General features: G+C 40.3%; 1 protein-coding gene across 1 annotated transcript in view; it reads right to left on the minus strand.

Annotated features, from left to right (window-relative positions):
• Window positions 1-1776: 1776 nt before the first annotated feature.
• The window catches only part of LOC143127422 (uncharacterized), a 62811-nt gene continuing 39398 nt past the window's right edge, over window positions 1777-25189 (minus strand). The window contains exons 12-13 of the mRNA XM_076288918.1: window positions 4054-4154; window positions 1777-3854 (exon numbers count right to left, since the gene is read on the minus strand). Of these exons, the coding sequence (XP_076145033.1) occupies window positions 3701-3854; window positions 4054-4154 (255 nt within the window). The 3' untranslated portion in view covers window positions 1777-3700. The remainder of the gene's footprint in view (window positions 3855-4053; window positions 4155-25189) is intronic.

The following is a 25189-nucleotide window of genomic DNA, read 5'->3' on the forward strand; positions in this document are numbered from 1 at the left end:
ATACAACTGAAAGAGACTGTAATATCAATTTGTGTATTATCTTGACAATGCCTTGGACAATACAAGAACAGAGGCAGTTAGATGGACATAAAATAACAGTGGTTTAAGTTATTATAGGCAGCAAGGCAATAGCTATCTTTGCAAAACCCTGCAAAGATAATTCCAGTTTTATTTACATTTGTAAGGCTGTCAATAAAAATAAAAACAAATCCAAATATGAGAAGTGCATTGAGAGAAAATGTCCTAGGAATGGCACAAAACCTAAGCTGGCATGAGTTCTTGACAGTTTTCAGCCAAAGCTTTGACTTCACATTTAAAGGTCCCATGGCATGAAATGTTCACTTTATGAGTTTTTTTTTTACATTAATAATATGAGTTCCCCTAACCTGCCTATGGTCCCCCAGTGGCTAGAAATGACGATGTAAAACCAAGCCCTGGGTATCCTGCTCCGCCTTTGAGAAGATGAAAGCCCAGATGGCCCAATCTGGAATTTTCCCCGTATGTCGTCATAAGGGGAAAGGTTACCACCCCTTTCTCTGCTTTGCCCACCCAGAGAATTTGGCCTGCCCACACCCACGCCCCACCTTGCCCCGCCTCTCTCCTCCTCATTAGACATTGCATTTAAAGCTACAGACACAGAAACGGCACATCCTAAGGAAAGCTCATTGTGGGACTGGCTCATAGTGGCTGTAATTCTGCACCAAGGCTGAATTTTGGGAAAGAGACTTCAGATACAGTATTAGGGGACCACTAAGGCCTATATAAAAACATCCAAAAAGTAGCATATCATGGGACCTTTAAGGGACATGTTGCGTTTTGTGTCCACTCTGGTGTCTACGGGGCTCCCGTAACACAGTAGAGATCGCTTACTCCTGTAGGTGTGGGTGCATTCGTCTTCGGACTGTGAGGATTTCACAGGGTAAAAGAGGAAGTATCTTTCAGTGTGTGTGTCTGGTGCGGGGGCCCCTTTTCGACAGGTTTAGGCTGTACAAGAGGATTGACTTGATGGAGAGGCTCTCCCTATCTGAATCAAAATCCCTAATTTGGGGTTTAGGGGCTAAGGAAAATAGATCACTTCAGAGTCTCTCTCTATCTCTTAATCGCTATTCCCTGTTCTCTTCGACTTGTACTTCAAAATATGGTTAACTTCACTAAAAGAGGAAGAAATTCAGAGCTGTATTTGCAAGAGTTGTTTGTCATCAAAATCTGAGAGAGGTTAGAAACTCACTACGGACGTTCGTGTGGCCGTCCAGATTTGAGAGAAAATCAACTACCCTATTATTTGGGGATTCTTGTCAAAATTAAATTAAAGCTCCTTTTTAAATGACAGTTCTTGTAACATATAAGAACTTCAATTGACCACAACGGATCTATAACAATTTAGATTCTATCTATAAATACACTTGTATTTATCAGGCAGATTTCCGTATCCTCGCTTGGGTGTGTGATGTGCAATTAGACCACAACGTGTCCTAGACTTTAGCTTCAGAAACAATTTGTCGCGCCAAATAAATTTGCTAACAAAGCCTTTTTGTTTTTTTTGTCTGCCCTGGAGCATAGGACTTTCCTTCCCAAATGCCTGGCTGAGTTCACTACTGTGTATGTCAGTGCGTGCGCAGTATATTTTTTGCCCATATACAGTGTCTTAGAAAGTAGCCCTCAAACAGACGCTTACTCACCCGGAGCAAAGGTTTTTGGGGCAGAGCCCCTGTTGCAAGGCGTCCGGGGTTCTCAGCAACACAGGAGAGGCAGAAAAATATGAGAAAACGCTAGACGGTCTTTTTACAAACCTCTAACCAAAGGTTAGGATTTTGACTTTTATTAAATAGAAATAAAAAATACAAAGAAAGAAAAATGCGTTCAAGTCTCTGTGGCTCGACCCGAAGAAAAATGAAAAAGAAGAAAAAAGAGCCCTGAACAAGGGGCCGTTCTCTTTTTATACCCCTCTCGGTCAGGCCGAACATGTCCAAATTTGGTATTGTGTCTTGCCATGAAATATTGGTTCTGCTTTTTTTTGTTGGTTTGTTTGTTTGTTTAGTTGCCAGTCAGCTTTCTGTTTTGCTGACAAACATTTTCTTACAGCTAATGCATTATGTTCTTACTGTACATTCTGTCTTTACATTTTGTTCAAAGCACATTTCATTTAGCTTAACACAAAAATCTAACACAACCTTTTTATATCTAAGCAAACACATTTTATGTTTCAAGTAAATATTCCTTAAGTCTGAGTAAACCACTTTAAGTTTTATAAGCAAACTTTCTTTTATGTTTAAGAAAAACACTCTCTAATTTTTTTGCAAAATTATAACAGGTTATTCTAGAAAAAACAATTTATGCTTTTAATTAAGAAAACACACTTCAATTCTAAGTTTCTAAGTTGACTTTAGAAACTTAGAATAGAGTTGACACGTTAGACATTATAAGTCTAACTTGTTTCACACTGGTTGTCTATCATTATCTTGCAGCATTTGCACATTTTTATTTGTTTTAGAGCAAGCTGGATTTAAGCAGTCATATGACTAAAAATCTTTTAATAGTAAATCATGAGTTTGATTATTAATTATTATCACATCTTCACATTGTAAAGTTACGCTACAGACAAGATATCAAAGAAGCAATTCTTGTGCCGGAAGTCTAGTTCACCACCTTGCCCAAAGTCTTAATTCATGTCTGTCATTATTCCTTTTGTGTCCAGACATCAGGTCAATGCCACTGAATCCCCAAGCCCATGTACAGTAGACTCTCCTACCACCATTTCAACCTCATCTGATATTATACTCTGACCCTTCATCTTAGATTGTCACAGATTCTTTTAAAGATGCCCTGCCACACGTATTTCATTACTTTGTGGTAATGTCAGAAGTTCTACCATGTAACATTTTTTTTGTGGAAAACATGCCTTGGTTACTTTGTTTCAAGCCATTCTAGCGTGGTATTGAAAGCCTGCATGAAGACTTGGCTCGATTTGCGCCAATTCTCATTAATATTCAACGAGCTAAGCTGCTTTGACTCTGATTGGCTAACAGCTAGTAGGTTTCGTCCATGACATGACAGCCATTATCAACTAATTTTATCTTCATGGCATGAACTTAGCTTGGCTAGCGAGTGCTAGCATTATCCAAATGTGCATAACATAGCACTTCCTTGAGTTGAGAATTACGGTTTACTTACAGGCACTGGTCGTAGACTGTGATGGTAGCCTACTGATCCAGGCTTCAACAGCAACCTTTTTTCAAAGCCTGTGGCATTGTTCAGAGCTAAACGAATTTTGTGGGCACGTCTCAACTGGGCGAGCTCATGAATAGTAATGAGCTCATCAATTCCATGTCAATCTGAAGAGCTTTTGCAATTGGCCTAATTTCTCTGCTTATTTCTCAAAAGAGCTGCAAATACATCTCACCCCCCCCCCAAAAAAAAAAAACATTAACATAATCCACATACCGTATCTTTAACATGTCTTTATACCGGTATCTTTAACTTTACACGCCACACAATTAAAGGAGAATTCCAGCAATTTTTCACACAGATATCTGTTTCGCGAGGTCACCAAGTACTGTCGGTACAGGGGTAAAACTGAGTTTCAGCTCAACAGTACTCATGACCTCGCGAAACACAGATCTATGTGAAAAATTGCCAGAATTTTCCTTTAAAACCGGTATTGATGTAGTGAATGAATGGATGTGGTTGTAATAATTTCAATTCAGCCCCTACAGCTTTTACTTTCACAAATTCTTTTCAAAGTTGTACTACAGCTGTTATCATTCCATCCCCCTGACGAAAAAAACATGGCACATTCTTCTCCATAAACTCCAGGATCTTTTCCACCGTTATCTGGCTGGTTTCTATACCAAAATCTGGATGAAGAGAAAACAGTCCAGAGAGCTAATAAACATGATAAATCATAGCCTGTAATATTACTATATCAAAACAAGAGTCATCATGTCAGATATTAAGTGTGTTACTTTGTTTATACATCTGTAAGAATCTAACCAATTAAATTACACTTTCAATGAATAGTCAAAAGACAAGGGTAAACATTTTGACTGTACCAACCTTGGGGTTATGAGGGTTGTGTTGTCCACCCAATACCAGCTCCCCCCTGGCTGAGCCTGACTTAGACCAATCCAATAATCTCCCTTATTCTTTAGGATATCCTGATGTGAAAAATATCAGTCTAATTAGTTATCTTCACACTTAATGAGGAAACACAGTGGCTATTCCATCATGATCTGATCAGGGCAATATGGATTTAAGAAAAAAAACTCTCGAAATGCTGAGGTAAAATGGCAATACATGAAATACACACATCATAAAAAATAATAATAAAAAAACAGCATAGTGTATGACATATCAATATTTATTTTGTAAATTGTCTGTGTACATTTGCTCATTTATTTTCAAAATAAATGTGAGAAACATAAGAAAAATGCCCTGCTCCTTGCTCAAATCTCTTTCATTCTTCAAATTTCCTTCCTCACCCCAAACGGTCCATTGACCAGCGACAAGCCTGCCCTGCCGGTGAAGCCCTGCTGCAGATATTTCAAAAGCTGGGACCACAAAGTCTGAAGCTGTTGCCATCGAATGGTCCCAAAAAGTGCATATTCTGTCTTATCTTCTGTCTTACAATCTGACTGAATCTGAGTTTTCCTCTGCCACTACTAACCTTGTTGACAGTGTAGGTTCTGCCTCTTCCTTGATTTTATTTGGCTAGCAAGAGAGTGACATTGACATGTCTGCTTCTTCTTCATCAACCAATCAGGAACTGAGAATGTAAACTATCTTCCCTTTCAAGCAACTTTTACACACAGACTAGTATTATTTCTCTCTCACATACCCAGCTATGCCCTCACACACACACTACTAAACTCTCTTACATACACAACTATTATCTCTTACACACACTACTATACTCTCTCACACACACATGTAAACAGAGTATAGTAGTAACTAGACTGCATTTCCGGCGGGAACTGCGGAAGTGTGCTTGCCCTGGTCCGGTCACCAACGTGAGCAGACAGTGACATACGCTATGCTGAACCTGGCTTGATCCAAGCATTCTAACAGTGCCTTTCAGTGTTGGAGCAGTGGCAATACCTCAAAAGCTCTATTCAACTATTGCCTTGCGGGGTGAATGCGGTTCGTTGGCTTTTACCTGTGGCCTGCCTTCGAATTTAGCTTCTATGACTAAAATCAAATCAATAAAATAAAACAACAGCAGTGATTGGCTGCAAAAAAAAAATAATGTCACGCGTCTTGCACCTCTCAAACTGGGCTATCAGGTAACCTAGAGAAAAAATTTAAATTATGAAATATGACTAAGGCATTAAAATGCTGCTTGTTTGTCAGGATACTTTTTCACTGATTTATTTTAGAAATATGAGCTATGAGTGTGAATGTTATATATTCCATCCCCTAATTCTGTTTTACTGGTTTATTTGACAAATAATCTATATGGATTTGCTCTATAAAGACCTTATGTCTGTTTGGGATTGTTTTGAGAGCCTATTGATGTATCTCAGAATAAAGGAATGTCCACAACATTAGTGATGGGTTTTTTTTTGTGTGTGAATGTATTTTACTTAACTCATTGAATGTAGCTGGATACTCATGAACGCATGTCTCTAATAGCCACAATAGGAGTAATTTTAGCAACACCGTATTTTGTGTGGCCCATAACGACCCAGTGGATCATGAAAATGTGCCAAAATTCACATTCCTTGCTTCAGTATAGGTTTAAGGTCTGGGGCAGGGATTTGACATTCTATGACTTCTTCATTGAGGGCTTGCTTAGCAGCACTGTCCGCTTTCTCATTTCCCCTCAGACCAACATGGCCTGGGACCCAGCAAAAAACTACACTCAAGTTCTGGTTCTTTAGACGTTCTAGTTGATCAAGCTCAGCTTTGGTTGTACTTTTTGTGTGACATTAAAGCCTACTGGAAAGATTTTTAATGGCAATTTAATTGAATGCAATTTACTTTTACGATTAAATAAAATTAATTTATCCCTCTCACCCATAGTTTTCTATTTATTTACAAATGTACATAGGCCTACTGTAATTACATTTATACAGTTATTCTACTGATCTTTATACTATTCATCCTGCACATTAACTTATTCTTACTACTCTTATAATGTTGTTTCTGCACTACAATGACACTGTTTCCACATGGTACATAGCTGTATGTTATGTACATATCTGTTATATATTTGTCATATTGAATATCCATATTTATTCTGTTTTATTATATTCTGTTAATACACTGCATATATCTATATTATTATTTCTACTATTATAATGTTACTGCTACATCTACATAGCCTACATTATTCTACTTATTGTATGAGATAACTGCTAATACACTGTACATATTTATATTTAATTCATATTACTCTAAACCACGTTCTGTAAATCAACTGTATACTACTGTCTACACTGCACTATATTTCTTGACCTGTCTCTGTATGTTTCATCACCTTTCTATACTTTGCCTCACATTGCAACACAGCTCAGATCTTTGGTTGCTATGAAGGCCAGTCGTTCTAAATAGATGGTTGCTATGGCCAAAGGCCAGTTCTATCTCTGCCGTTGTCAAGCGGGCATATCGTAGAATTCTGATTAACTTTATCTTATTTAAAACATCTCTATTTTACTTAGCCCACTTCCATACAGTGGGTCCCATTAAGAAGTGGCCACTTCATTCACGCTTACCGTGATTCACACAGCAGCATTATTAAATTAATCTGTCACCATACGCCTATGCCTACGTTTGCAAAGAAAACATTTTAATTTGAAAATTGTTGGTGGTGTTATTGCATCCCTTAGTTATGCCTACAATGCAAGTTTCCTTAAACTGTAACAGAAGTAGGTACTACTTTTAGGGCTAAAGTGCTTTGTGAATTACTGTTAGTAATAAATAATAACAGTCCTAAAATTTACATGTGACGAAGTTACGAGTGTAAGCATGTCATATCAAATCACCATGGCATTACGCAGTGGCGTAACAAACCAACGGTGGGCCCAGGTGCGAGTGCACTGTACGGGCCCATATCGACATAATTTGGCCCAGGATGAATTAGCTCTGATACATGCAATACACATTAAGGGTGACTTCAATTGTTTATGCAAAGGGCCTGAGGCACCGAAGTAGTTTAGTAATTACAAATTTCAAATAAAAACACACGACTACATAGGATGCATTACATGTGAAAACATTAAAAATAATTTTATTAACAGCCTGCAGGCCATGGTAATCTAATATTACTGCATTAACATCAACTCGCATGGAATTATGGGAACACTCAATGCGCTCAATGCGCTTCTTCAACCCTCTGCTGAAACTGCAAGCGTTGCTTGCTTAAAAACTCACACTGCTCAGAAACAAAACTTAATGTAGCCTAACTTATTTAACCGTGCAGAAACCAAATAAAATCATTCATATGCATACAATCCCCAATATGCGTGAATTAGGCCATTAGAAGAAGGCCATCTTACGAGCCTTTCGTTGAATCGTTAACGATGTTCCCAATATTTAATGCTCTTGCTCTCGTATTTTCAATGGACAGGATAGCTAACCCACTGAGCCTCACCTGCCCCATGCTGCTCCTTAATAAGTTTGAGTTTGGAAAAAGATCGCTCAGCTGTTGCCACACACAGGCAATGTCAGAAACAACATGAGAGCAGTACACACTTACCCGAATGTGGATGTTACACTGTCATAATCTACCACCAGCATTTTGGCAAGTTGAAAAATAGATGACTTCTGTGAAATCTCTGCTTTAAAGCAAGACCTGAATGAGAGGAGTTGTGTTGGGAATGTCGGTGCAATGTCCCTGCTATAATGGTCTGACAAACGTCTTGCCTTTTCAAGCAGTTCATTATCACCTGCGAGTTGAAGGGTCATAGGACGTAAACACATGACAAGTTTCCCGCATACTTGCAAATCGTTGGGAGAGCTGACTGATTATGATGTCCAGAGTTGCATTAAATACCTGCACTTTGAAGAATTTATCTGCATCGGTTAAGCGCTCATCTTCCGATAGTTCGCTTCACTCTCCGTGCTCTAACATTTTCAAATGTACTCTGAACCCCCAATTAATTTGTGAGCGTCTGCGCTGTAGCCTTGGCCTGGTCAAAGGCACGCCGGTAGTCAGAAAGGACCTGTATAGAATTTTCCAGCAATTGCATTGCGGGGGTAGCGACGGGCCCTGGGAGGTTTCCCATGATAAATTACTTAATATTTGCACCTTCCTTACTTGTGAAGCTCACACGTATTCAGTGAAATGTAATACAATGTTGCCAACCTAGCGTTAGGCTATTTAACATTAAAGTGACATTGCTTGCTTATTCTTTCGTCAACTCCATGCTTTTAGAAAAACAATCTTTTTATCATAGTTCCCTCTTCAATGAGCGATTACCAGCTCGTTTTTGTAACAGAGATAGCTGTTTATTGTCCCTAGGTTTACAGAAACACCTATTCATATTAATACGTAGCCTATGGAGTGCTGCCGACCACTGTTCATTACGGCCCAGAATGCCTTGCATGTCTTTACAACAAAACAACACAGTAAAACCTAAATGCCCGTAAACATATGCATTTGCATACTTGTAACATGTTTAATAATACTCTCCCATCATGATATTTAACAATAATGAAAAATTTAATTTGAATACCGTCAATGTGAAAACAACTCTATTATGTAAGCTATATATAGCTACTGTTCTCCTTGCTATTTCAGTTCGTAAGTCCATAGTATGCTATCCCATGGCAGAGCAAGGATTTCATGATTGGGCAAGGTTGCCCGGAGACATTGTGGCTACCCAGAGACATTGAGCATACTTGGAAGGCGTTGTGATGGAAGGTGAATGGTGCAAAGGTGAATGGTGAGAGTTACCAAATACCTGTGGGTGGTTTGCCAAATCATGGAAACTTTTGGAATATTTTTTTTTTTTTTAGCTTATGCACTCTCACACTGGAGTCTCCAGTTCATATACAAAATTTGGTATCGATATGTGACAGTGTTCCTGAGATATGGACGACTTCCTGTTTCGGAGCTTCGCCGCCGATTTCGTTTGGCTGTGACGGGCAAACGCTTTCGAAAATCAAAAATCCTTCTAGTAACTTTTGTGAGGCTTGGTCCAATGATAATGTACGTCAAGTTTCGTGGCGTTCGGACCAAATTTGTGACCTGTGAAAATTTTGTTTCGCTTTCTATTCAATCCAATATGGCGGACGAACGACACGCCCACTTGACGTCATCTTCTCGAGCAAGTTACACCGGTACTGCCCGGACGTTTTAAAGTTGGAACGGTGTCTCTGTCTCAAAGGGCCTAGGCACAGGAGCTGGAAAAAAATTAGGGAGACGGGAATAATAATAACTAGAATTGCGGTTCCGAGGAACTGCAAGAGTGGGTTTGATCTGGGGCACGGAACTCGGCCTCATCCAAGGATTCCAACGGTACCTCATTTATGAAAATCGGGCACACGGATCAAAAGTTATCTGCATCAACGCAACATCCAATAAGCTAAAACGCATAAATAACGTGGTTGCTATGCTGGTTGCTAGGGCAATCATGCTGGTTGCTCAGGTGGTCGCTAGGTTAGAAGGCCAGTGCCTCCTGAGAGGCCTGAAGGGTCAGTTCTGAGGTTGTTGACTGCTGAAACCGAAAAATGGACTGCATTTTCTTAAAAGACAATGTGACTGAAGTGCGGGCAAAGTTTGCACAGAAATGTACGATTTTTCCCACCCTCATCGACCTTGTCATAAAACTTGTTTAAATGATCACACGACGCCTCCTTGCTGCTTTGTCGTCTACATCAGCCTTTCTCAAACTTCTTTGACCTGAGGCCCAGTCAAGGCATACTTTGGGGTCATAGGGCCCACCTACATGAACCTAGCCCCTCCTCCCACCCCCCATCAAATTGTAATATCATCACAATTATTTTTTTTTTAATACTATATTGCTATACATGCACTTCAAAACAGTCAATGTTTAAAGTGCTAAGATTGTTCACAAAAGTTTGTGAAAGCATGCACATCAGAGTACTGCTTTACTAATGTAAAATATAATTAGGCCTACACTAGTTTCATTGTTTTTGCATTGTTGCATGATTGATATGCTATTTAATTACATTTCATTTGAATGCCTGAATGTAAGAATTCAGGAAACACAATACCAGCTTTTAACATTTCTGTTGTTTACTAGTTTATGTAAATCACATAACACATGAACTGTTTACATACTACTGATAGCCCATTACTGTACACAATAATACTGTGCCCATTCATTAACATATATTAAACATCAGGCGTCTTGTTTACACATTTAAACCATATTTGCACTTCGAATTTCGCTTCCAAACTGTAGTAACTACATCTACGAAGTCTAAAGAAGATAACCATGTAGTCTGTTCATAGATAAGATACATTTTGACAGAACTACAGACTTCGTGAAAGTAGCCTAGTAGCCCTACATAAAAGGCTCTATTCACTTCATTGCAAAATCGCGGTTGGTCTGTTTACACATTAAAACCATATTTACACTTCGAAATTCGCTTCCAAATTGTAGTAACTATATCTACGAAGTCTAAGGAAGATATCTATTAACAGACTAAATGGTTAAGATAAATTTTGACAGAACTACAGACTTCGTGAAAGTAGCCTAGTAGCCCTACATAAAAGGCTCCATATTCACTTCATTGCAAAATCGCGGTTGGTCTGTTTACACACTAAAACCATATTTACACTTCGAAATTCGCTTCCAAATTGTAGTAACTACATCTACGAAGTCTAAGGAAGATAATCATGTAGCCTGTTCATAGATAAGATAAATTTTGACTGAACTACAGACTTCGTGAAAGTAGCCTAGTAGCCCTACATAAAAGGCTCCATATTCACTTCATTGCAAAATCGCGGTTGGTCTGTTTACACAGTAAAACCATATTTACACTTTGAAATTCGCTTCCAAATTGTAGTAACTACATCTACGAAGTCTAAGGAAGATAACCTTGTAGTCTGTTCAACGATAAGATACATTTTGACAGAACTACAGACCTCGTAAAAGTAGTACCTAAAATGAGTGTGATAAATGGCCATCACGTAGCCTAAAGCATATAGCACTAGCATATGACAACAGCAAATAGCTAACGTTTACGTTAGCCTAACTTACTTATCGTTGACGTTGACCCGTTGACGTTGACGTTCTTTTTAATAAACTGCCTGTAGACTTACACAGTTCTGAATGCTTCGGTTTACATGTAGATACCCTCATTATGCTACGGTGTAAGTGTGTTGCTATTTGGAGCCTTGGTAGCTATTTATTTTTACTACGTTTAGTTCAAGTGCTCTGGTTCAAGCATCGTTGTGTTTGGTGGGTCAGGTGACGAGCCGTCGGATCACAGCACAGCACCCAGAATGCATTGCAACACACCGTCTTAAAGGGACTCATCGTTAGGTCGGCTTTAAATGGCATACAGAACCTATAGCAATATAACGTTGTCTGTAAGCTCCACAGATCGTGGCAAGACAATTGAATTGATTGTGGACTTCTTGCCGGGCAATGATGAGTAACTTAACATGAATGTGTAATGTGTGGATGTGCATAATATCTGTATGAAAGTGTGTTTCTCAATGTAATAATCTATACAACTGTACACATACATGACTAAGTTTGAATGGAGCTAGCTGGGCATAGGATTGGGCTGAATGGATTGGTAAAATACTTTATTTATTTATTTTTTTTTTTAATGACCTATATGAACATGGTTTGGCTTTAAAAAAAAGATGAGACAGCGCGAAAAACTGGTGCTGGCAAGGCATTGAACTGGGCTGAATGGATTTGGAAAATATATATATTTTTTTTTTTTAATGACCTGTATCAACATGGTTTGGCTTTAAAAAAAAGATGAGACAGCGCTTCGCGCTGTCTCATCTTTTTTTACATTACCTTTACACTTAGTGCTGGCAAGGCATTAAACTGGGCTTCATTCAAGGATTCCAACGGTACCTCATTCATGAAAATCGGACATACTGGTCAAAAGTTACATGCACACACCTTCATATACACAGACAGCCCAGCCCAGCCCATTAGAGCTCTGCCAGGTGGCTTAGAACTCTTCCAGGTGCAAGCTTAAGCAATTAGAGCTGTGATGTCACAATCGAAATTTTAATTCTGAACATTCCACCATTCATTTCAATGGGACCAAAAAACGCAGAAAAACGTGAATACCGCGAAAACGACAAGGGCCAGCGACACGAAATCAACAAGCAAGTTACACCGGTTCGGGCCTGAATTTTTGGAGTTCGAACCGCGTCGATAGCTCAAACGGTCTAGGAGCAGTAGTTCGGCCAAAAAGTGGGTGAATAGGAAGATATAATAACTAGAATTGCGGTTCCGAGGAACTGCAAGAGTGGGTTTGATCAGGGGCATGGAACTCGGCCTTATCCAAGGATTCCAACGGTACCTCATTTATGAAAATCGGACATACGGGTCAAAAGTTACATGCACACACCTTCATATACAGACAGCCCAGCCCAGCCCATTATAGCTCTGCCAGATGGCTTAGAACTCTTCCAGGTGCAAGCTTAAGCAATTAGAGCTGTGATGTCACAATCGAAATTTGAATTCTGAACATTCCGCCATTCATTTCAATGGGCCCAAAAAACGCAAAAAAACGGGAATACCGCGAAAACGACAAGGGCCAGCGACACGAAATCAACAAGCAAGTTACACCGGTTCGGGCCTGAATTTTGGGAGTTCGAACCGCGTCGATAGCTCAAACGGTCTAGGAGCAGTAGTTCGGCCAAAAAGTGGGTGAACAGGAATAATAAATATTAACTAGAATTGCGGTTCCGAGGAACTGCAAGAGTGGGTTTGATCAGGGGCATGGAACTCGGCCTTATCCAAGGATTCCAACGGTACCTCATTTATGAAAATCGGACATACGGGTCAAAAGTTACATGCACACACCTTCATATACACAGACAGCCCAGCCCAGCCCATTATAGCTCTGCCAGGTGGCTTAGAACTCTTCCAGGTGCAAGCTTAAGCAATTAGAGCTGTGATGTCACAATCGAAATTTGAATTCTGAACATTCCGCCATTCATTTCAATGGGCCCAAAAAACGCAGAAAAACGGGAATACCACGAAAACGACAAGGGCCAGCGACACGAAATCAACAAGCAAGTTACACCGGTTCGGGCCTGAATTTTTGGAGTTCGAACCGCGTCGATAGCTCAAACGGTCTAGGAGCAGTAGTTCGGCCAAAAAGTGGGCTTATAGGAAGATATAATAATAATAATAATAACTAGAATTGCGGTTCCGAGGAACTGCAAGAGTGGGTTTGATCAGGGGCATGGAACTCGGCCTCATCCAAGGATTCCAACGGTACCTCATTTATGAAAATCGGACATACCGGTCAAAAGTTACATGCACACACCTTCATATACACAGACAGCCCAGCCCAGCCCATTAGAGCTCTGCCAGGTGGCTTAGAACTCTTCCAGGTGCAAGCTTAAGCAATTAGAGCTGTGATGTCACAATCGAAATTTGAATTCTGAACATTCCGCCATTCATTTCAATGGGCCCAAAAAACGCAGAAAAACGGGAATACCGCGAAAACGACAAGGGCCAGCGACACGAAATCAACAAGCAAGTTACACCGGTTCGGGCCTGAATTTTTGGAGTTCGAACCGCGTCGATAGCTCAAACGGTCTAGGAGCAGTAGTTCGGCCAAAAAGTGGGTGAATAGGAAGATATAATAATAAGTAAACTTAAGAAGAACAATAGTGGGCTTGCTGGATCAAACCCACTAATAACTAGAATTGCGGTTCCGAGGAACTGCAAGAGTGGGTTTGATCAGGGGCATGGAACTCGGCCTCATCCAAGGATTCCAACGGTACCTCATTTATGAAAATCGGACATACGGGTCAAAAGTTACATGCACACACCTTCATATACACAGACAGCCCAGCCCAGCCCATTAGAGCTCTGCCAGGTGGCTTAGAACTCTTCCAGGTGCAAGCTTAAGCAATTAGAGCTGTGATGTCACAATCGAAATTTGAATTCTAAACATTCCGCCATTCATTTCAATGGGCCCAAAAAACGCAGAAAAACGGGAATACCGCGAAAACAACAAGGGCCAGCGACACGAAATTAACAAGCAAGTTACACCGGTTCGGGCCTGAATTTTTGGAGTTCGAACCGCGTTGATAGCTCAAACGGTCTAGGAGCAGTAGTTCGGCCAAAAAGTGGGTGAAAAGGAATAATAAATAAACTAGAATTGCGGTTCCGAGGAACTGCAAGAGTGGGTTTGATCAGGGGCATGGAACTCGGCCTTATCCAAGGATTCCAACGGTACCTCATTTATGAAAATCGGACATACGGGTCAAAAGTTACATGCACACACCTTCATATACACAGACAGCCCAGCCCAGCCCATTATAGCTCTGCCAGGTGGCTTAGAACTCTTCCAGGTGCAAGCTTAAGCAATTAGAGCTGTGATGTCACAATCGAAATTTGAATTCTGAACATTCCGCCATTCATTTCAATGGGCCCAAAAAACGCAGAAAAACGGGAATACCGCGAAAACGACAAGGGCCAGCGACACGAAATCAACAAGCAAGTTACACCGGTTCGGGCCTGAATTTTTGGAGTTCGAACCGCGTCGATAGCTCAAACGGTCTAGGAGCAGTAGTTCGGCCAAAAAGTGGGCTTATAGGAAGATATAATAACTAGAATTGCGGTTCCGAGGAACTGCAAGAGTGGGTTTGATCAGGGGCATGGAACTCGGCCTCATCCAAGGATTCCAACGGTACCTCATTTATGAAAATCGGACATACGGGTCAAAAGTTACATGCACACACCTTCATATACACAGACAGCCCAGCCCAGCCCATTAGAGCTCTGCCAGGTGGCTTAGAACTCTTCCAGGTGCAAGCTTAAGCAATTAGAGCTGTGATGTCACAATCGAAATTTGAATTCTGAACATTCCGCCATTCATTTCAATGGGCCCAAAAAACGCAGAAAAACGGGAATACCGCGAAAACGACAAGGGCCAGCGACATGAAATCAACAAGCAAGTTACACCGGTTCGGGCCTGAATTTTTGGAGTTCGAACCGCGTCGATAGCTCAAACGGTCTAGGAGCAGTAGTTCGGCCAAAAAGTGGGTGAATAGGAAGATATAATAATAATAATAAGAAAACTTAAGAAGAACAATAGTGGGCTTGCTCCGCAAGCCCACAGCATGGCAAAGCCATGCTGTGGTCTTGCTGGATCAAACCCACTAATAAGAAAACTTAAGAAGAACAATAGTGGGCTTGCTCCGCAAGCCCACAGCATGGCTTTCAGCCATGCTGTGGTCTTGCTGGATCAAACCCACTAATAAATAAAGTAAACTTAAGAAGAACAATAGTGGGCTTGCTCCGCAAGCCCACAGCATGGCTTCGCCATGCTGTGGTCTTGCTGGATCAAACCCACTAATAAAGTAAACTTAAGAAGAACAATAGTGGGCCATGCTGTTCAGCCATGCTGTGGTCTTGCTGGATCAAACCCACTAATAATAATAATAAGAAAACTTAAGAAGAACAATAGTGGGCTTGCTGGATAATGGGCTTGCTGGGGCACGGAACTCGGCCTCATCCAAGGATTCCAACGGTACCTCATTTATGAAAATCGGGCACACGGATCAAAAGTTATCTGCATCAACGCAACATCCAATAAGCTAAAACGCATAAATAACGTGGTTGCTATGCTGGTTGCTAGGGCAATCATGCTGGTTGCTCAGGTGGTCGCTAGGTTAGAAGGCCAGTGCCTCCTGAGAGGCCTGAAGGGTCAGTTCTGAGGTTGTTGACTGCTGAAACCGAAAAATGGACTGCATTTTCTTAAAAGACAATGTGACTGAAGTGCGGGCAAAGTTTGCACAGAAATGTACGATTTTTCCCACCCTCATCGACCTTGTCATAAAACTTGTTTAAATGATCACACGACGCCTCCTTGCTGCTTTGTCGTCTACATCAGCCTTTCTCAAACTTCTTTGACCTGAGGCCCAGTCAAGGCATACTTTGGGGTCATAGGGCCCACCTACATGAACCCACCCCCTCCTCCCACCCCCCATCAAATTGTAATATCATCACAATTATTATTTTTTTTATACTATATTGCTATACATGCACTTCAAAACAGTCAATGTTTAAAGTGCTAAGATTGTTCACAAAAGTTTGTGAAAGCATGCACATCAGAGTACTGCTTTACTAATGTAAAATATAATTAGGCCTACACTAGTTTCATTGTTTTTGCATTGTTGCATGATTGATATGCTATTTAATTACATTTCATTTGAATGCCTGAATGTAAGAATTCAGGAAACACAATACCAGCTTTTAACATTTATGTTGTTTACTAGTTTATGTAAATCACATAACACATGAACTGTTTACATACTACTGATAGCCCATTACTGTACACAATAATACATTGTACACATTCATTAACATTAAACATCAGGCGTCTTGTTTACACATTTAAACCATATTTGCACTTCGAAATTCGCTTCCAAATTGTAGTAACTACATCTACGAAGTCTAAGGAAGATATCTATAAACATACTACATGGTTAAGATACATTTTGACAGAACTACAGACTTCGTGAAAGTAGCCTAGTAGTCCTACATAAAAGGCTCCATATTCACTTCATTGCAAAATCGCGGTTGGTCTGTTTACACACTAAAACCATATTTACACTTCGAAATTCGCTTCCAAATTGTAGTAACTACATCTACGAAGTCTAAGGAAGATAATCATGTAGTCTGTTCATAGATAAGATACATTTTGACAGAACTACAGACTTCGTGAAAGTAGCCTAGAAGCCCTACATAAAAGGTTCCATTAACTTCATTGCAAAATCGCGGTTGGTCTGTTTACACACTAAAACCATATTTACACTTCGAAATTCGCTTCCAAATTGTAGTAACTACATCTACGAAGTCTAAGGAAGATAACCTTGTAGTCTGTTCAACGATATGATACATTTTGACAGAACTACAGACCTCGTAAAAGTAGTACCTAAAATGAGTGTGATAAATGGCCATCACGTAGCCTAAAGCATATAGCACTAGCATATGACAACAGCAAATAGCTAACGTTTACGTTAGCCTAACTTACTTATCGTTGACGTTGACCCGACACGTTTATAAGTTAGACCATAGACTGATAAGGACGTCCATCAAAATTCCGTGTGTATCCTGTGTATCTTTCGTGCTGCTATCCTGTTGCCTTTTCCCTGTTGTTCCGGCAACAAGGTTTTTACGCGATATTTGCCACATCCCAGAGAGTTGTTGTTTGGTGGGTCAGGTGACGAGCCGTCGAATCACAGCACAGCACCCAGAATGCATTGCAACACACCGTCTAGAAGGGACTCAGCGTTAGGTCGGCTTTAAATAGCATACAGAACCTATAGTGATATAACGTTGTCTTTAAGCTCCACAGATCGTGGCAAGACAATTGAATTGATTGTGGACTTCTTGCTGGGCAACGATGAGTAACTTGATTAGTAATGCTGCGTGGATATGCATGATATCTGTATGAAAGTGTGTTTCTCAATGTAATAATCTATACAACTGTACACATGACTAAGTTCAAATGGAGCTAGCTGGGTAAAGGACTGGGCTGAATGGATTGGTGAAATACTTTATTTATTTATTTTTTTAATGACCTATATGAACATGGTTTGGCTTTAAAAAAAAGAAGCGCTGTCTCCTCTTTTTTTACATGACCTTTACACTTAGTGCTGGCAAGGCATTGAACTGGGCTGAATGGATTTGGAAAATATATATATTTTTTTTTAATGACCTGTATCAACATGGTTTGGCTTTAAAAAAAAGATGAGACAGCGCTTCGCGCTGTCTCATCTTTTTTTACATTACCTTTACACTTAGTGCTGGCAAGGCATTGAACTGGGCTTCATTCAAGGATTCCAACGGTACCTCATTCATGAAAATCGGACATACTGGTCAAAAGTTACATGCACACACCTTCATATACACAGACAGCCCAGCCCAGCCCATTAGACACTGCCAGATGGCTTAGAACTCTGCCAGGTGCAAGTAATCAACTCTAGCAGCAGAGCTCTACCAGGTGCAAGTAATGAGGTGCTGTGATGTCATAAAGCCCCAGCATTCCGCCATTGATTTCAATGGGGCCCAAAAACGCCGAAAAACGGGAATACCGCAAAAACGACAAGGGCCAGCGACACGAAAGCAACAAGCAAGTTACACCGGTTCGGGCCTGAATTTTTGGAGTTCGAACCGCGTCGATAGCTCAAACGGTCTAGGAGCAGTAGTTCGGCCAAAAAGTGGGTGAACGGGAATAATAAATAAAGAAATAAAGAAATAAAGAAAACTTAAGAAGAACAATAGTGGGCTTGCTGTGGTCTTGCTGGATCAAACCCACTGTGGTGCCATGCTGTGGTCTTGCTGGATCAAACCCACTAATAAATAAAGTAAACTTAAGAAGAACAATAGTGGGCTTGCTCCGCAAGCCCATGCTGTGGTCTTGCTGGATCAAACCCACTAATAATAAGAAGAAAACTTAAGAAGAACAATAGTGGTCTTGCTGGATCAAACCCACTAATAATAAGAAAACTTAAGAAGAACAATAGTGGTCTTGCTGGATCAAACCCACTGATAAGAAAACTTAAGAAGAACAATAGTGGGCTTGCTGGATCAAACCCACTAATAAGAAAACTTAAGAAGAACAATAGTGGGCTTGCTGGATCAAACCCACTAATAAGAAAACTTAAGAAGAACAATAGTGGGCTTGCTGGATCAAACCCACTAATAATAATAAGTAAACTTAAGAAGAACAATAGTGGGCTTGCTGGATCAAACCCACTAATAATATTAATAAGAAAACTTAAGAAGAACAATAAGTGTGCTGCTTTGCAAGCACACTTAATAATAATAAAACTTAAGAAGAACAATAAGTGTGCTGCTTTGCAGCAAGCACACTTAATAATAAAACTTAAGAAGAACAATAAGTGTGCTTGCAAGCACACTTAATAATAAAACTTAAGAAGAACAATAAGTGTGCTTGCAAGCACACTTAATTATTGTGTGAATATAGTGATGTATGTGAGATTATGATAGTGTGTATACAAATGTATCACTTGTTTAACGGCTACAGAAAATGAATCCAAAATGGACAGATTTTTTGTATTTTTCTAGATTTACTTTTGATAATCCCTAGCGACAGAAAATGTTCATCTAGCGACTAGTGAAAGGAGAGGAGAGCAATGACATGATCTCAGGGACATGCTTACCAGCATCGTTCAACAAGCATATTGAACAAAGGAAAGTAGGCTACAACTTAATTCACAAGCAAAGCAGTTCAAAATCGAGCTTAGGCTAGGCTACAAGTTAGAAAAAACAACTATAGCATTCGTTTAGGCTATGTAGCTTTAATGTAGCTTCTAATCTTCAATGACTTTTATAAAATAAAGAAATATTCTGTCGGTCTGTCCGAGTGACATTTAAGCCTATATTATGTAGCTTTTCGAATTCAACATTTTGAATTGAGACATCTGAATATAGTGCACTTTGAGGTATAGTGCCCAGGGGCACCACATTGTCTTACAGTTTTTTCTGAATGCTTAAACCCTAACCGTGATTCTTCTAGCATAATTTCTAAAACTATTAATTTGTATAGCAAAACCACTCACCAAACTAAAAGCACAAACACTGCTTTGCACTCAGTTTGCAATTTTGTAACACATACCTTGCAAAACTGTAGGTAGGTTACAATCCACTGCACAGCAATATTTTTGCAGAACTGTGAACACAACTCAATGCTTTACACTCAATTTCCAAATGATCAACACACTCCTAACAAAACTATACACATGTATGCCTATTATTATGAACGCGAAGCGGTCATATAGGGATTGTCAAACTTCTTTTTTTTTTTTTTTCCCGTCATCTACTTCCTGAAATTTTGGTCAACGATACCCGGGGCACCGAAACACCGGGGCACATGAAATTTGGTGGGTATGTAGCCCCACTAGACTAAAATTTAGTTTGGTCCCAGGGGGCCACTCCCCCTCCGCGCTGGGCCCCCCGAAACCCAAAAAATGCAGTTTTTCCTAAATAACTACCTGAACCGTGGCACCGAGGATGAAGACATTTTTATGGTATGTTGGTCTCAAGGGCCCACATCAACCTAGCCCATAATCACTCATTTGTGATTTGCACCCCCCCGGTAAAAAATGAAAATGCAATATCATTCTGCTTTAATCGCCCCTCTCTTCAGTAAAGACGTTCAGAACTGCACCACATTTTATGTGTATGATTAACCTGAAATTCTCTGGGGGTATGCCAAGTTTCGTAGAATTTCATCCATGGGGGGTCTAAAAAATTAAGTTATGTGTACATTTAGTGACTGTACACTCATTGCCCTGTAGATGGTGGTGCACACATATACACATGCACACACACACACAGGCACCCACATACTATCGGTATTAGAACGGCCGATACATAATTACAAATTCAGTAGGATTAAAAGAAAGCCAAAATAAATATTCATCATCATCATCATGGCTGCATTTCCAGTATTGGCGATAAGTAGTCGTTTGTCCACTAGATGGCGCATCGTTGCAGTGAGACGTAATTTTGTTGGAAGTTAATCTAAAGTGGGTTGGAAAGACACTACGCTTCCTACAAGGACAAGACTGTAGGCTACAGTAGTTTACCGCAGAGAACGTCTAAGAGTAGGATGATTTCTGCATGACATGTAATTCCCATTTCCTCTTGAAGCCGAAATAAATCTGGGAATGTTTATCGGACATGCTTGTTTTTTACTGCAGGTAGGCTACGTTAATCCTATCAATAGCAGAACGTAGGTAAAATAATGTTACCGTTAGCATGCTTGAGTGATGGAGGCCAATTTGATTATTGATGTATTTGTAGAAAACCATAAATGCGTTTCTAGGCTACCAAGCAAATCGATAACAGCACTAATTGTATCTTTCGACTGTCATCTCATTTGCTTATGACCATAACCTAGGCTACTAACAGGAGCTAAGTGAGTTAGCCACAACACGTTCGCTACGTGATGTTTTTTTAATGGAAAATATATAGGCTACCTGAAAGATAACCTGTCTATGATGCATCCTAAACACCGGGCTGGGACATTTCTGCTCAAGGTCTCAAAAAGCATCTGAGTCAACGTTCATTCCCAAACACCCATATAGGCTACTTCAATCCTCTATTTTCAAAGGTGATTCAAGTAAGGAAGAGCATGGCTCAAAGTAAAGTAACTGAAACTACATAAATTCTTCAAAGTGAATAATTTGTGTCAACTCGCCGCAATGTAGATTTATTAACGCACCCGTGATGATCTACATCTCCATTTAAACCAGATGTTTTAGAGCGCACGTTGAGATGTATTCAGGGCAGGGCTGTACCTACACATATTTGTTGCACGTGCTACAAAAATCATTCTTTGCGATGGATGATTTAGTACCAACGTTACACCGGTCAGATACAGTTTTGCCTATGGCTATTCCGTGAGACTGAGGCGCTTTTTGTTTGTTCGAAGTGCATGTTTAGGGTGTGAGAGGGGAGTCGATGTGCTTTGATTCCAGCTTGGTAGTTGTAGTCTATGCGATTAAAAAACACATGTGTGTGAAGTATCCAAACAATGATAACGCTTTCATTATGGCTGCTTTAGCCACAGACCTTGAGCTACTGTACAGTGGGTTGGGTTCCATTTAGAAGTGTCCACTTCATTCGCCCTTTCCGTGATTCACACAGCTACGTAAAATGTATTACTACTGATATGCAAAACTATTAACTTTTCGCCAAGAGGTGGCAGCTTGATACTGTAAGGTGTAAGCCATTGGTTCCAAAGGAGATTTTATTTGGGTCGCCAGCATAGCCTAGTGACAATTTGTGTTGTGTAATAGGCCTAGCATAGGGCCTACCTTATATAGCTTATAGTTTGTTAACAGTCACGGTTTTGTCATAACTCCCTCTATGCATTTTTGCATTTAGAATAGCTCTAAAACCCGGGGGCGAACACGTCGCAGGGGGGGGGGGGCGCCAGTGCGTGGATATCTCAATCGCAACATTAAACAATATTTCTATCGGGCGCCTACATTGGACTAGGCTGGGTGAAAATCAAAAGATTGCGTCAAAAGATTGAGTTTAACCATGGACCTCATAGTTGCAAAATGCAAGGGAACATGAATCAGCATATTATTTGCACAAACAATAATGGACAGTAGCTCTTCAACTTTGCCCGTTAAAATGTGTATGAACAGTCTCGCAACGCATTTCATGAAGGCCCTTTTGGACATTTGGACAGTTATTTGCACCACTGGGTAAAACGGCATTTTGTTTTAGACTACTGGTATTTAATTTGTGCATTGACAATAAAGCTGAATATCATTTGAACTAGATGACTAAACTTATGCATATGTAGTAGAAGAAACATCCATGACATGACCTCTCTTCTTGATAGCTGTTGAAAACTGCATGGAACTGACAGGGATTGTTTTGTTTAATAATAAATAAATAAATACATCATGCTGCTACCTTCTGCTTTTCCCAAATACAATGTAGCCTACAGGTGTACCTTTCATCAGTCCAGTTGCAATGGATGGACTGTGATGAACTGCCCTACTTGTGATTGTTTAGAGATTTTAAAGGTTTTATAACAATGCTACAAATTTTTTGGCCCAGAAACAAATCTATTCACCTTTGCAGCGCCATTAGGCTACTTTGTGTGTGGAATGTGTGCAAACACACATTCCAAACAAGCATACACAAAAGTTTCAAGAGTGGGGGATGGAGTAGAAGATGGAGACAAATTCATTAATATGATTTATTTTCGCGGAATGGATGTACAGGACTGAGCGGCGGTCATATTTTGTACCGCTATGCGGTACATCTAATTTACAATATTTTGCCAACTGTCTGGCACACTGTAAATAAGCCACAGGTAAGCTGTCCGTGTGGAGTACAATGGAGGGAGCAGGAAGAGTAAGAGTGAGAATTAGAGGAGGCCTAGGAAGAGGACGTGGAGGTGAAGAAGTAGGAGGAAGAGGATGCAGAGGTGAAGAAGCGAGAGGGAGAGGACGACAAGGACAAGGAGGTGAAGTTAGAGGAAGAGGACAAGGAGGAGCAAGAGGAGGATGAGGAGGGGGAAGAGGAAGAAGCAGGGGCGCAGGAGATATTTTGTGAGGGGGACCAAATTGTGAACACAAACCCATAGTGAGATCAGATCAGAGATCAGATTTCCAGATATCGGATCGCCACCTCCTGCCCACTTTCGACCATCATATTTTAAACTTGCCAGAATATTAAGCTAATACCATTGATTGTTTTCAAAATATTTTTTGATAAAAATGGTGAAAACTGTGAGATAAGCACAACGCCAGATCTGCCCTCAGACCAGCTTCTTGCTATGTGCAATTCTACTTTTATTTTTTATTTTTAGATTTATTTCACACTACTTGGGCCAATGGTAGAATACTGGTCACTACTTTGGCCAATGGTAGAAAAAAGCAACATGGGATGTTGATATTTTATAGCCTGGGTGTTCCCATGCTGCCTTGCGCGCAATTTGATTCACGCTGCTAAGGAAGCCTGGAGACCATGGAGCAAATTTTCGGCTGAGATAGGAGACCAATCACAGAACAAGGGGGAAAGCAAGACAATGATGAGCTATGCACAGACGCATTTGATAGACATCCGTGGCACCCAATAAACGGATCTGGGCATTTTTTTCAAATACGAGAAAATTAACGTTTGGTTTCCAGACCACGCCTCATTGAGAAGTGGTGGTGCTAGCCAGGCTAGATATTTTATGAAGCCATGAATGAATCATCATGCCTATGATCCAAACATAGACTACAGTACATGATCAAATAGCCTAGTTAGGCCTACTTAAATTGTCTGGTATAAACCAAATCAACTCTCCACTGTGTGTTTGCAGTTAATATTTATGCAACGTTAGAACTTAACAAGTGTTGGCTTAAAGGAATTATCCGGAGTAAAATGCACTTTAGATCGATTTCCGGATGATTGGGGGTACATACGTTGAGTTGACATCAAAATTATGTCATTCGGATGTGTTTTGAGAAAGTTCGATTGTACCGTTTTCAGTCACAACTCGTAGCCTGGAAGTGAGCGGGGCATTTCAATTGCGCCGCTACAAAACGCTATTTTTATACCTCTTCTACAGTTCCAAACAACATAACACTTACGTGGTAGTGAGTAGAGGGTCCCTAAAGCCAAACCGATGTATCCCGAGGTCTTTATGTGGTCGAATAGAGAGTCCAGAATGAATTTCATCAAGCCAGTACCTTTCCGGAAATGTTGCCATCTTTGCCGCCACCTTGAGGGGAAAGTCCGTAGGAGTCTTATTGCTGTGTAACACGCTCTGGAAATTCAGAATTTCGTCGCCGTTTAAAAAAAAAAAAACATAGTCCAGTCCATACAACTTCATTTCAATTTCGAAAGAAATACTGGACTATGTTTTTTTTTTTTTTAAAAACGGCGACGGCAATTGTGAATTTCCAGAGCGTGTTACAACACACTCAGCAATAAGACTCCTACGGACTTTCCCCTCAAGGTGGCGGCAAAGATGGCAACATTTCTGTAAAGGTACTGGCTTGATGAAATTCATTCTGGAAGCTAATTTTTTGCCACGGATGAAACGCGAACAGAACGCTTGCGCTGGAATAGCCTCCCTCTCTGTGTGACTACAGATATCTGAAATGTCAGCTGGAATGTGAGCCCGGCGAGGAGAGATGCTTATTGATGTCACAGGTGGGCTAGTTGAAACTATCAACTTTTGTCAGAAAAAGACGTTGAGATTGGTGTAGCAACGTAGCATAGGCTGTGAAAGTTAGCAATATTGGACAGAAATATAGACATAGCGAGTTCATTTGATGAAGAATACGTGCAGTTTGAGCCATCTAGTCCAGTGTTTCTCAAACTTTTTCAGACCAAGGACCACTTAACCAGTAAAAACAAAACTCATGGACCACCTAGCTAATAGACACAATAGGCCTACTCACTGAACCACCTTGCTAATTGTCTTTGCACCTTGCTTATTGTTTTAGAGGATTCATATGATTTAAATTGGCATAGCTTACATAGGCAGTGTTGCAGAACTGTTTGGAAGTTGG

This window comes from Alosa pseudoharengus, unplaced genomic scaffold (assembly GCF_046254945.1).
Source record: "Alosa pseudoharengus isolate Yale_2024_CS ecotype anadromous, Long Island Sound unplaced genomic scaffold, YU_APseudo_1.1 YU_APseudo_1.1_scf_17, whole genome shotgun sequence".
In the NCBI taxonomy this organism is placed as follows: Eukaryota; Metazoa; Chordata; class Actinopteri; order Clupeiformes; family Clupeidae; genus Alosa; species Alosa pseudoharengus.